This window comes from Myotis lucifugus, unplaced genomic scaffold (genome assembly GCF_000147115.1).
Source record: "Myotis lucifugus unplaced genomic scaffold, Myoluc2.0 scaffold_238, whole genome shotgun sequence".
In the NCBI taxonomy this organism is placed as follows: Eukaryota; Metazoa; Chordata; class Mammalia; order Chiroptera; family Vespertilionidae; genus Myotis; species Myotis lucifugus.
In genome coordinates, this window is record NW_005871286.1 from 173504 (window position 1) to 187517 (window position 14014).

Below are 14014 nucleotides of genomic sequence, written 5' to 3' on the forward strand. Positions count from 1 at the left end.
GTGCTCTCAGTGGGGTTTACCCCGGTTGTCCCAGTGCCCAGGCAGAGAACGCTGTTCTAACAGTGCATGAGGAAAGGGAGCCATAGGTCCACTGCCCAGTCACACCTCTCCTGGTGGCCTGCCCTGGTGCTGGACCCTCTTAGTGTGCGTCTCTCAGTAGTTTAAGGCATTAGACATTTCTAACAGAACGTTGTCTGGGAGGTGTTTCCTAGTAAACTCCCTCTAGCATCAGTACCTTAGTTGATCAGATTAACGTGTAGATAGTAGAATGCAAATGCATGCTTTGACCGTAGGTAGGTAAGCTCTGTAGTGAAAACATAGATATTTGGGAAATCTCCCAGCATATGGTTCAGCTTGGATGGAGCAGACTAATGGAATGTCGAAATTGAGGGGTTGCCGCCAGGGTGGAGTATAGGCGTGGGAAAGACAACAAAATGAGGAAGGGGGCCCGGAAAAGATCCAGACCTCACTCTTGGTCAGGAGAAGCGATTAGTTTTGACAGCCATACAAAATCTGCAGGACGACACAAGGGTGGCCTCTTTGTTAGGAGTGATGCAGAAACCCAGCCTACGAATAAGGGCTCATCTAAGTTGGCACAAATTACTAAATCTGACTGTAGACCCATACTCTACCCTTATAGAGACTTTGGTTTTCCTTCACAGATACAATACACGGCAGCAAGTAAAGACAATCTGCAGAATTATAGCCTGGTCACAGACACACCAGTTTATGTGACTGCTCTTCAAAGCGGCATCAATGCCAGTGAGGTGCGTTTTGCTTGTCTTCTCTTCCAGAACTAGCCTTCATTTGTCTTTACATCTTTCAACAGCAGAAAAGAATAACCCATCTTTCTTTATCTGTAGGTGAGATATAAAGAAAATTATCATCAGATTAAGGACAAGTATACGACAGTACTGGAAACAGTGGATTATGACAGAACCAAGAATCTGAAGAATCTTTATAGCAGTGTGAGTTGAGTTTTCTTTCCTCTCTCATTTGAGTTACCTCCCCCCACCCCCTGGCCTGCCCCCCGCTTTGGAGACAATAAGAAAATAAAAGGGATAGGCACTTGATTCCCAAAGGTTTGTCCAGTTTTTTTCCTGGACCTTTAAGTTCCTACTTTAGCTCATAAATCCTCCTAGTTGCAATTAGATGAGCCCCAATTTGAATATTGCACGATTGCACACAGTTAACACAAATTTGGCAACTTCCTCCATGTGGCAGGCAGGTACTGTTGGAGCTATTCTTTGTTGACCCTGAACCTGTCCTTCTCTGGATTCTCTAGTGGCCAGTGGCTTACAAACCAACCAAAAAACTATTTTAAACTCTTCTGAATTGATTAACTCAACACACTTTTTTTAAAAACTTCATTTGGAAATAATTTGAGATTTACAAAAAAGTTTCAAAAATAGTACATAGAATTCCCACATCATTTTTTTTACATAGTTTTTTTCTCTGTAGTACAATGATCAAAACTAAGAAATTATCATTGTTAGAATGTTACAGACTTTATCTAGATTTCACCAGTTTTTCCATTAATGTAACTTTTCTTTTTAAGATACAATCCAGGATCCCACTTTGTATTTAGTTTTCCTGCCTCCTTAGTCTCCTCTAATCTGATCATTTCTCAATCTTTTCTTTGTCAAAATATCATTTTCCAAAATAACCTAAATTAGTTGTTTTCTTCCCCACTCCCGCCACCGTAGTCTTGTTACCCATTATATAATACAATTAGATTTATTTGTTACAGTTTGTATTCCATTTTAGTCCCCCTTCCTCATTCTTTGTTTGTAAATTTTATTATTTGAGGTATATAGTACTGTGGCTTTTGATAAACACAAAGTCATGTGTTCACCACCACAGTCCAGACACATAAAAATTCTGTATCCCTTCCAAATTTCTCTTTTGTTGCCCCTCTCTTCTCGCCTGGCATCCACAGAGATGTTTGCTACCCCTAAAGTTTAACTTCCAGAATGTCTTGTGAACGGAATTATATAGTATGTACCCATTTGGCCTGGCTTTCTTCTCTTGGCAAAATGACTTTATGTGTTGTGCACATTGCTGCATAAATCAATAGTCTATTTTTTGTTGCAGAATGGTATTCCATTGCATGAATGTCCCACAGTTTGTTTATCCATTCACAGTTAAAGGAATTAGAATTGTTTCCAGATTTTGCAAATCATGAATAAAGCTGCTATAATACATGTGCACATAGGTTTTTGTGTGTACATAAAAACCTAGATAAATGAATACGTAGGAGTGGAAACAAATGTATTTTGAGCTCCCACTAGCTACATAAAAGTAGGGGAGGGTAAATGTGTGTGTGTGTGTGTGTGTGTGTGTGTGTGTGTTAATGTTAGTGGTTTTCACCTTCCAGAAAGTCTTAGACCTATGGGGAATGAATATGGCATCAAAAACTCTGATAACTATCAAACTGTGATAACTACTGTGGTAGAAACAAAATAATGGGCTACGAAATTACAGTCGTGGCATTAAACCAGTTATTCACTTCGGGGCACTTGGATCCCCCAGAGTGAGAAGATCTGGAGGTTGTTAGGGCGTGTCTGAGGACAGAAACGGGAAATCTGCTACTCAGAAGCTAACCAGAATGTATTTTCCACATTCACAAGAAGGTTTTTAACCCCCACAGAACCTGTACAAGGAGGCCTGGGAAAAGGTGAAAGCCACCAGCTACATCCTGCCCTCCAGCACCATGTCCCTGACACACGCCAAGAACCAGAAGGATCTGGCCAGCAATGTAAGTCCAGTGCAAATGTGACAGCCTTGCCACCCACTCCCTGCCTCCCCGGCTCACCGCTCCTAGGATCTTTTTGGCTGAAACACATGTTGCCCAGAAGTATTCCCAGCACTTCCATAGGAGTTTGCCACCAGCAAATAATTCCAGGTGCTCAGCCATCACAGACGCTGGGCACTTATTTCTTCTTCTCAAGGGCCCTGAAGTCTAGAGAGAATCACAAACACCTGTATTAAGGAACAGCTGTGGCCTTTTAGGCTGGTTGCCCGCAAATGACATGGCAGATATACTGTTTCAGCCAGAAGTGGGGATAGACAGAAGATATAATATACCATACAGAATAGGCTTTTGTCCAATAGAATTATGTAGGTTGTAGTACAAAAATAAACCAGTGAATGTTATAACTAACTAGTCATTACACCATCCTAGAATAAATGATTTAAAAAGTAAATAATTATCTTCATAACCATGAAATATAAAAAAGGTTTAAATCTTTTGAAATTCTACTTTTTTAAAGCATAACTTTTCTTAGGTATAGACATGATTGTAAAAAAATTCTAAATCATGTAGGCTGTTTAAATATAGTATAAAGTCTTGTGACCTTTAACCCTTTATGCCTAAAATGTTCTTAAGTAAAACCTTTTATTATAAAATTTCCTGTAACCTTCATTGCAGTTCTAATAAACCCAGTTCTCTTTCAGGAACTTTACCTCTTTAGAAACTTTTACCCCTTAATTGTGAACATTTTATGTAACATTTTAGACCAGTATTTCTCAAAACTTTTTTTCAAGACCCATAGTAAGGAATTCATTTTATATTGCAAGTCAATGCACATTCTCTCTCCCTCTCTCTCTCTCTCCCCCCCTCTCTCTCTCTCTCTCACACACACACACACACACACACACACACACATCTAAAGTTTATGTGAGTTCCTTCTGACATAAATGTTTACTGCTACACTAAAGACAATGCACTCTGATCATTTCAATTCTATTCTATTCATTTAAAATGCTAGTGACCTATTAAGTTGATTCACTACCCTCTAATGGACCTAGAGATGCATAATTTTTTTAAAAAGCCTTTGTTATATAATAATGAAATTCATTTCATTCTTACCTAGAGAAAAACTAATACAAATGATTTTTCCAAGCCCCGGTTATTTGGAAGACTGCAAACAGACTAGCCCAAAGGAGCAAACTTTTCATTTCGGAAGAGAAGCTTTGTAGATAGTAGTTTAGAAAACTTAGCAGAGGCTTATTCATTCATTTATTTATTTTTGTCATGGAAAAAGTCACAGAGGCAGGAGTCTTGGCAACTTGTTCTTGGAATAAGGTGGGACACTGAAAAATTAACCCTTTTAAAGAAGGATTCCAACAGCAGTTTTTTTGTTTTTTCTTAAAAGTGCCTTTGAATACTACCTTCTTTATAATTGAGGAATGGGTTAGATGTAAGGAACATGTGAACTAATGTTCTAAAAAATTCTGATGGGAATTTTGATTGATTTCTAGTCAAGGAAGAGATTTGCAAGAATTCTAATACAAATACTCCTGTCTCCTATTTTTGCACTGAGATGTGGGGTTCTGAGCTGTGAGAGAATTGCTATTTTATCATGTGCTAGGAGATTATATATCTTAGTCTCTGTAGGGTCTTACCTCCTAGTTCAGGAAATCATGCAGCTTTAGTTAATAGGCAATACAACTTACAGACTAAAAGTTGGTTTTTCTGTAGAAGGTGATTGCACTGTATCTTTGGAAACCCTTGTACAAAGTAAAACTCAAAGATTGTGTCTCTTAAGCATCAGGTTTGTCAGTTATTACAAACAAAGAAATTCCTGAACACATCTTTCCTCTCACTTATGATTAAGAAAAACAAAGCCATTATTACAAAAGAGCTTATTTTATTGATTTAAGAAAGATGGAGGAAGGGAGAGAGAAAAACATCAATGAGAGAGAAGAAACATCCATCACCTGCCTCCTGCACGCCCCCTACTGGGGATTGAGCCCACAACTCAGGCATGTGCCCTGACTGGGAATCAAACTGGTGGCCTTTTGGTGCATGGGATGACGCTCAACCAGCTGAGCCACACTGGCCAGGGCAAGAGATTATTTTAAAATTACATAATCTTTTACATAAAATTACAACTAACTTTTAAATGAGTTAGTTATAGCAGCAGTACTAGTATTGGAATAGAAGTATTACAAACAGTAACTACAATTGTATAGCTCTCTACAGTTTAGAAAGTACTTTCAGATATAGTCTGAATTAAGCCTCAGGAAACCTGGGCAGGTATGACCGTGCACAGATGAGGAAACGGACTCGCAGAAGTGGTGACCCCATGTTGGCTGGATCTCAAGGATGAGATCTTCCTATTCAGTCTCATGCTCTTTTTTTTTTAAATATATTTTATTGATTTTTTACAGAGAGGAAGGGAGAGAGATAGAGAGCTAGAAACATCGATGAGAGAGAAACATCGATCAGCTGCCTCCTGCACATCTCCCCCTGGGGATGTGCCCGCAACCCAGGTACATGCCCTTGACCGGAATTGAACCTGGGACCCTTCAGTCCGCAGGCCAACGCTCTATTCCACTGAGCCAAACCGGTTTCGGCCAGTCTCATGCTCTTATGACAAAGTGGATCCATTACTCTCCCAAACTGTTTCTTTCTTTGTGCTTTATCTCTATAGATCAAATATCGGGAAGAATATGAAAAGTTCAAAGCTCTTTATACTTTACCTAGAAGTGTTGAAGATGACCCAAATACAGCGCGATGCCTCCGAGTTGGCAAATATAACATTGATGTAAGTAATCTCAAAGGCCTACTTCAAACTGAAGCCAAGTAATAAAGTTGTCTATTGTAAATCAGAACCGTTTCTATTGAACAGTGCATATGGCTCTGATTGTGTATATATGAAGGAGCTAGGGGCTATTTCAGCCCCAGCTGCATCTCCAGCCCACATGAATCTGTAGAAAGTGTCAGGAAATTCCAGTCCCTGCCCTTCCCCCAACTGATTGCTGTGAGCTGGTCACCGTGACTTCTCAGGTGTGTAAGAAGTGTATAAGAAGGCATATAAGAAGGTCATATGTTACCATGATTCTGTGCACCATTTTCTGTGTAAGTGGCATGTCAAGCAGAAGTGGCAAACACAGAGACTGGGCAGTGCCTGGCTTTTTCTCACTGGGAAAGAAAGTACTTAAGATTCTGTTCTTCACCTGAAACTAATATAAAATAATATTGAATGTGAACTGTAGTTGAAAAATAAAAAAAAGATTCTGCTCTTGTTTCCTAAGACCTGATGTGTTCAGGTAACTCCCTGGGGTGGAGTTGTAAGTGATCTAAATCTATACGATGCTTGTTGTTTTAAAGCTTCCAAAATTGCTTTTTGTATCCTTGTATCAAGAGCAAGTTTATGTGTGCTTTAACTTCACAGCGCCTGTACAAGTCCGTTTATGAAAAGAACAAGATGAAAATCAACATTGTGCCCGACATGGTAGAGATGGTTACTGCTAAGGATTCTCAGAAGAAAGTCAGTGAAATTGATTACCGCCTACACCTCCATGAATGGATTTGCCACCCCGACTTGCAAGTCAACAGTCACGTCAGGAAAGTCACAGATCAGATCAGCGACGTAAGCCCATTGCTCATGAAGGCCCACCCTCCTGGCCCCTCCTGCCCAACCTGAGGAGAAGCATACTCACCCACTTCTTTACCTCAGCCTCCTCCCAGTATTGCTGTCCTATATACCCAGTCTCCTCCTAATACTGCTTTCCTATATACCCATGGGTCCCATTGGAACTCAAAGGTATCCCTGGAAGCAGGGCTCTGTGTGCCAATGTTTCCATGGCCCGCTTGGCCTCACTGCATAATGCCTTTTGCTTCTCAGTCCACAAAATCAATCTCGGTCCACAGGGTGCCCGTGTCTTTGGGGTTAAAATTATGATCAAATTTTATTTTGCCAATCCCCTTCATCTGTTTCAATTCTGTAGATTGTGTACAAGGATGACCTCAACTGGTTGAAAGGCATTGGTTGCTATGTCTGGGACACTCCTGAAATTCTCCATGCCAAGCACGCTTATGATCTGCGCAATGATGTGAGTTTGCCTTGATTTTGTTGTTGTTGTTGTTTTTATGTGTTTTCTTCTGTTCATAGTCTAGAGTCAAGGCGAGAGTATGTAAACTATGAACATTGTCACAGATCAGCTGTGTCTTAAGTGATGGTGAGGATGGCTGAGCTAGAGAAAGATGCTAAGCCATAGAAAGCAACCATTTCTCAGGAGTGCATATGGCATTCCTATTCAACAATGCAGTTGAGCTATCCCATCGTTCTCTGGAGGAGAAGGGGCATGTGGCTCTTCTCTCTACCTTTTGGGCTATTTTGAATATATTAATGAGCACATAATTGTCATTATAGGAAAATATAATTTATTAGGAGTTTGTGATGCTATAGATGGGATCTATTGGCAAAAAGAGGATTTCCTAGGAAAATCAATACTGTATTCAAGATGTTAATAAGAAAACAAATATTCCTAGAAGAGCAATTGTCAGACCTCCTAGCATTGATTACACTGATTGTCATAAACTTCAAACACACCCTGGTCTATTGAATAAATGCTGGTGATTGTAAATGCCAGGAGTTAAAAAACAACCAAAAGTGCTGTGAAAACCAGCAGTCTCCAATATAATGAGTGGTCTAACGCAGGCTTATTTTCTTCCTCTCGGCAGATCAAGTACCAAGCTCATGTGAAGAAAACAAGGAATGACTACAATTTGGTCATGGATACTCCAGTCTACGTCCAGGCTGTCCAAAGCAGGAAACAAATAAGTGACGTAAGTGCCCATCGGGGATGTTACTGTGGCCAGTGATAAAGACAGGGGCCACCATTCAAGCAGAAGTGGCAAACACAAAGACTGGGTGGGCAGTGCCTGGCTTTTTCATACTGGGAAAGAAAGTACTTAAGATTCTGCTCTTCCCCTGAAACTAATATAAAATAATATTGAATGTGAACTGTAGTTGAAAAATAAAAAAAGATTCTGCTCTTGTTTCCTAAGACCTGATGTGTTCAGGTAACTCCCTGGGGTGGAGTTGTAAGTGATCTAAATCTATACGATGCTTGTTGTTTTAAAGCTTCCAAAATTGCTTTTTGTATCCTTGTATCAAGAGCAAGTTTATGTGTGCTTTAACTTCACAGCGCCTGTACAAGTCCGTTTATGAAAAGAACAAGATGAAAATCAACATTGTGCCCGACATGGTAGAGATGGTTACTGCTAAGGATTCTCAGAAGAAAGTCAGTGAAATTGATTACCGCCTACACCTCCATGAATGGATTTGCCACCCCGACTTGCAAGTCAACAGTCACGTCAGGAAAGTCACAGATCAGATCAGCGACGTAAGCCCATTGCTCATGAAGGCCCACCCTCCTGGCCCCTCCTGCCCAACCTGAGGAGAAGCATACTCACCCACTTCTTTACCTCAGCCTCCTCCCAGTATTGCTGTCCTATATACCCAGTCTCCTCCTAATACTGCTTTCCTATATACCCATGGGTCCCATTGGAACTCAAAGGTATCCCTGGAAGCAGGGCTCTGTGTGCCAATGTTTCCATGGCCCGCTTGGCCTCACTGCATAATGCCTTTTGCTTCTCAGTCCACAAAATCAATCTCGGTCCACAGGGTGCCCGTGTCTTTGGGGTTAAAATTATGATCAAATTTTATTTTGCCAATCCCCTTCATCTGTTTCAATTCTGTAGATTGTGTACAAGGATGACCTCAACTGGTTGAAAGGCATTGGTTGCTATGTCTGGGACACTCCTGAAATTCTCCATGCCAAGCACGCTTATGATCTGCGCAATGATGTGAGTTTGCCTTGATTTTGTTGTTGTTGTTGTTTTTATGTGTTTTCTTCTGTTCATAGTCTAGAGTCAAGGCGAGAGTATGTAAACTATGAACATTGTCACAGATCAGCTGTGTCTTAAGTGATGGTGAGGATGGCTGAGCTAGAGAAAGATGCTAAGCCATAGAAAGCAACCATTTCTCAGGAGTGCATATGGCGTTCCTATTCAACAACGCAGTTGAGCTATCCCATCGTTCTCTGGAGGAGAAATGGCATGTGGCTCTTCTCTCTACCTTTTGGGCTATTTTGAATATATTAATGAACACATAATTGTCATTATAGGAAAATATAATTTATTAGGAGTTTGTGATGCTATAGATGGGATCTATTGGCAAAGAGAGGATTTCCTAGGAAAATCAATACTGTATTCAAGATGTTAATAAGAAAACAAATATTCCTAGAAGAGCAATTGTCAGACCTCCTAGCATTGATTACACTGATTGTCATAAACTTCAAACACACCCTGGTCTATTGAATAAATGCTGGTGATTGTAAATGCCAGGAGTTAAAAAACAACCAAAAGTGCTGTGAAAACCAGCAGTCTCCAATATAATGAGTGTTCTAACGCAGGCTTATTTTCTTCCTCTCGGCAGATCAAGTACCAAGCTCATGTGAAGAAAACAAGGAATGACTACAATTTGGTCATGGATACTCCAGTCTACGTCCAGGCTGTCCAAAGCAGGAAACAAATAAGTGACGTAAGTGCCCATCGGGGATGTTACTGTGGCCAGTGATAAAGACAGGGACCACCATTCAAGCAGAAGTTTCAAATACAAAGACTGGGTGGGCAGTGCCTGGCTTTTTCTCACTGGGAAAGAAAGTACTTAAGATTCTGCTCTTCCCCTGAAACTAATATAAAATAATATTGAATGTGAACTGTAGTTGAAAAATAAAAAAAGATTCTGCTCTTGTTTCCTAAGACCTGATGTGTTCAGGTAACTCCCTGGCGGGGGGGGGGGGGGGGGGGGGGAGTTGTAAGTGATCTAAGTCTATACGATGCTTGTTGTTTTAAAGCTTCCAAAATTGCTTTTTGTATCCTTGTATTAAGAGCAAGTTTATGTGTCACTGTCTAGATCTTCTAATAAGTTAGAGCAAACTAATGAGAAGGAAGCAGGCTCTGAAATTAGAGGTGTGGAAGGAGTCCAGCCTCTACCAATCAATGAGGCTTAGGAAAAGCACTTAGCCCTCCAAGTCTCAGCATCCTTACCCGTACAATGAGAAAATGAATGAAAAGCACCCACTACCGTGCCTGCTATAGAGCAGGAAGAGCAAGCACAATGCTGCTCTTTCTTTAACCCCACCGGTTAATAAATAAAACTATCCCACCAGTGACTTAGAACGTTGAGACCTATTGTTTTTGAACTTGGCGTGCCAAAATGGCCACTCTTCCCCTTCTAATGCCTGAGCCAACTCTTCCACTTATTTCTCAGTCTGGGGCCACACCCTGGCTCTGATCTTATTGGACAAGGCACAATAACATATCAGACAGAATTCTTTAGGCAAAGGGACGCAGGCTACCCTTCCTTTAAAGAGAGAGAGAGAGAGAGAGAGAGAGAGAGAGAGAGAGAGAGAGAGAGAGAGAGAGAGAGACTTGGGTTTCCTTTTACATTGCTTCTTTCTAACAATGCTGCCAGAGTCTGAATCAGTGCACTCTGCTTCTCTCTGCACCAGGCTGTCTACCACTACGACTACGTGCACAGCGTCAGAGGCAAAGTGGCTCCAACTACAAAAACCGTGGATCTGGACCGGGCTCTTCACGCATACAAGCTCCAGAGTGAGGTGAGCTGTGAAAACGCTACGAAGTGCCTGGCAGGTGTCCTGGATGCAGCTTACAGAGGCCGGGTCATTGGCCTCTGTCCAAGCACCTCAGCCTGGGCATCTTCTCCGCCTGACCTTGTACACTGTAAATGCTGTTCCATACTGTACATGCTGTCCATTCACATGAGTTACAAAAAAAAAAAAAAACAGTGCATAGCCTGTCTTCCTTCTTGGCTGGCCAGACTTTCTAAGCATGCAACGGGCATTTTTGGAGCCATGTTTACAAGTTACAAAGAAGAGGGCCAATCTACCATTTCTGCTCTCAAACAGCTTAAAACCAAAATGACAAAGACAAGGCATATGATCATAAAAGATTACTAACAATAAGAGATAAAGCTAGAAATTGCTGTTGTGAAACTCAGACAAGAAGGAATGTGGACTCCACTCCACGTGTAAGATCTCTATTCTGTGTTACCTGATGGTGCGCCTTTGATCTCAGCCTTCATTGCTACTCTCCTATGTTGACTGTTAGGAGTAAATTGTTTTTAATATTTTAAATACTGTTCTTACTCCTATAGGTCCTCTGAGAGACAGACTATTTGAGGGCACAGAAACCCCTTCCGCCTTCTGCCAGGAATATGAGCATCCTGCTCGCTTCATAGTCTGACATCAATGCTGTGTTTGGGGGCGGGGGTGGGGGAGAGATAAAATTCCAAAGATGTGCTTTATAATTATGACTGTCTTCAAGATTTGTGACAACTTGAATATTACCTGAAAGTGTGGTGAAGAACAGAGGTGGCACTTGGTAGACTGTTTTCTCTACTTAACCCAAATTCTTGCTAGTTACCATGCAGTCAACTGGGCATATGTTCAGAAGCATAGAAGAATTAATTTCTATAAGTCTCTGCATTCATTGCTCTCTTTTTAAAAAACAATAAGAGTAATTTGATTAATTGCCTCTTAGAGCTTATTCAATTTCTTTCTGAAAGTAATTCAGTAAGCATAGTACTTTAAGTATCTAATTGAAAACCTAACATGAGCAGGATGTGACTTGTTTAACTTAGATCAGTTATTACATGTAGATGTCCTTTAACCCATCCTTCTCATTCGGCAGAATCTGTACCGAGACGCGGGCAAGCGCTCCCTGGCTACTGGATACAGGCTTCCGGTCGACACTCCGAACTTCAAACACTCCAAGGACACCCAGTACATGAGCAGTTATGTGAGTGCTCACCTCCTCATTGAGATGGGGTCTGAAGTGAGAGGGGGCACTAATATTCATTAATAGCCTGTTCTCATCCCCCCAGTCCCACCCTGAAGGTTCAACATGATATGATGATAGGAGCAGAGCAGGGGAGACAGCACCTTTCCCAGGGGCGCTGTGAACTGGCTGGCTCCTCTAGGTCAGCAGTGCCTGCACAGCCCAGCGCGTTAGCATAGGACTCCCGTGGGATTACATCTGCGTGATTCAGTTACCTTGGCTCGGGGCTCATGGCTGCCCGGATGCTTCTACTCCTGCTAGCCTTTGCACAGAGCATCCTGGACAATCCCAAGCCACGTACTGGAAATTTAAATCATACCTTCACTACTGATGTGTGGCAGTAGTATTGTCTTCCTTCTGCAGTGTGTCATTGAAAAAGATGTAACAGCCTAGCCAGTTTGGCTCAGTAGATAGGGCGTCAGCCTGTGAACTGAAGGGTCCTGGGTTCAATTCCAGTCAAGGGCATATGCTCCAGTTGTGGGCTCAATCCCAAGTAGGGGTCGTGCAGGAGGCAGCCGATCAATAATTCTCTCTCATCATTGATGTTTCTATCTCTTTTTCCCTCTCCCTTCCTCTCTGAAATCAATAAAAAATATATTTAAGAAAAAAGAAAAAGATATAACATCCCTGTATATTTCTTTGAACAGAAAGAACTTTTTGCCGGGCTGCTGGCCCTGGTACTTGCCTCACTATTTACCCTCTGTGCCATTTCATAGACAGCTCAGAGGATAGCTTCTCACTCCCTGTAGCTTGCCCTGGAGTTAGCTCAGGCACCTACCTTCTCCACTTTTCAAAAGTACCAGGTTGGGACTTCATACCATTTACCCAAAGGACAAGACCCAGGGAAGTTTAGTCAATCCCAGTGACTGTGGCCTTCAAATCAGACCCATAAATAAGCCGTCAGCTGGAGAATAAGCTCTCCCTTCCATGTTGCCCTTCAGAGTTCTGTGTATCAAATCTGCTGGCCAGTGAGAGTCCAATATCAATCTGTAAAGCCATCCATCAGTCTTTAGTCTCTTATTTTTTCTTTGCATTTCCTAATTTGCCATCATATTGCAGCTAAAAATATAGGAGTTTTTTTCATTTTGCATAACTGTATACAAACAGATTTCATCTAGGCAACCTTGAATTTTATTCCTTTCTGGATCTGGCTGTACTAGCCAACAAAATAATTTTCAAGACTCTATTATTAAAATTTTGTCAATGACTTTTCCTTATACTTAATGCTTAGAGACTAATTTTCAAATGAAAGTGACATCTCTTTTTGGTTTGAGAAATGTAATCCTGCTCTTTGTTTGCCCATCAGTAATCTCATTCTGACTTTGCTTTTGCAGTTCAAGTACAAGGAAGTTTATGAACACCTCAAGGCAAATGGGTATACACTTGGCCCCAATGATGTTCCATTTGTCAATGTCCGGAGGGTCAACAATGTTACCAGTGAGGTACTGTGAATGCAAATTCTGTGGAGAAAATATTGATATTTGCTTATTGATCAGTCAGTATCCCACATTGACCACCTGAAATGGTGTTTCTTCCAATGTAGAGGCTGTATCGGCAACTGTACCACAAACTCAAAGACAAGATCCACACAACCCCTGACACACCTGAACTCCGCCAAGTCAAGAAGACACAAGAAGCTGTCAGTGAGGTGGGTATTATTTTAGGAGAGAAGACAGGCCAGGGAACCCAGGGGTGAGTTTCAGCCATTCAGTCACTAACATGTGTTTTTCTGGACACTTTTTTCTTTAGCTGATCTACAAATCAGACTTCTTCAAGATGCAGGGTCACATGATCTCGCTGCCATACACACCCCAAGTGCTCCATTGCCGTTACGTGGGAGACATCACCAGTGACGTAAGCATCTCTTAGGGTCTTTCTGGAAGACTGTTAGGAAGAGGATGGCTTCTTTCAGCATTTAAGCCGATCAGTGGTCTTTTCCACTAAGGACCTCTAAACTGAATGTACAGCTTGGAGGTGAAATAGTGTGGAAGCAGGACCCCACATTTTACCAGCTTTGGGAACAGTAGTAAGGGGACCACTTGGGAAATGCAAGAATCGCTGGCCGCCATTCTTCATGCAACCCTGAATTATTACCAACTCTTCACTCTCTAAGTGGCCTCTGTTTCAGCTCATGTTTAGTATCTTTCCCCTGCTCATCCCTGCTCCCACCTCCTTAAGCAACTTCCTGCTGCCATTTTCTTTTTCTTCCCTGGACATTTCCTTCTCCTAAAAGACCACTTTATCCCATCGAAGCCCTTCTCCCGTCAATGCAGTCATAAAATAATAGCTGTGTCCTCTCCTCGGATCAGGGCTAGAGATTTAAATTTCAAAATCTGTGATTTACTTGCGTGCAAA

General features: G+C 41.5%; 1 protein-coding gene across 1 annotated transcript in view; it reads left to right on the top strand.

Annotated features, from left to right (window-relative positions):
• The window catches only part of NEB (nebulin), a 192085-nt gene that overhangs the window by 127837 nt on the left and 50234 nt on the right, over positions 1-14014 (top strand). Inside the window, 12 exon segments of the mRNA XM_023762218.1 lie at positions 663-767; positions 864-968; positions 2651-2758; positions 5439-5552; positions 6183-6380; positions 6739-6843; positions 7475-7579; positions 10312-10419; positions 11513-11620; positions 12994-13101; positions 13203-13307; positions 13409-13513. Of these exon segments, the coding sequence (XP_023617986.1) occupies positions 663-767; positions 864-968; positions 2651-2758; positions 5439-5552; positions 6183-6380; positions 6739-6843; positions 7475-7579; positions 10312-10419; positions 11513-11620; positions 12994-13101; positions 13203-13307; positions 13409-13513 (1374 nt within the window).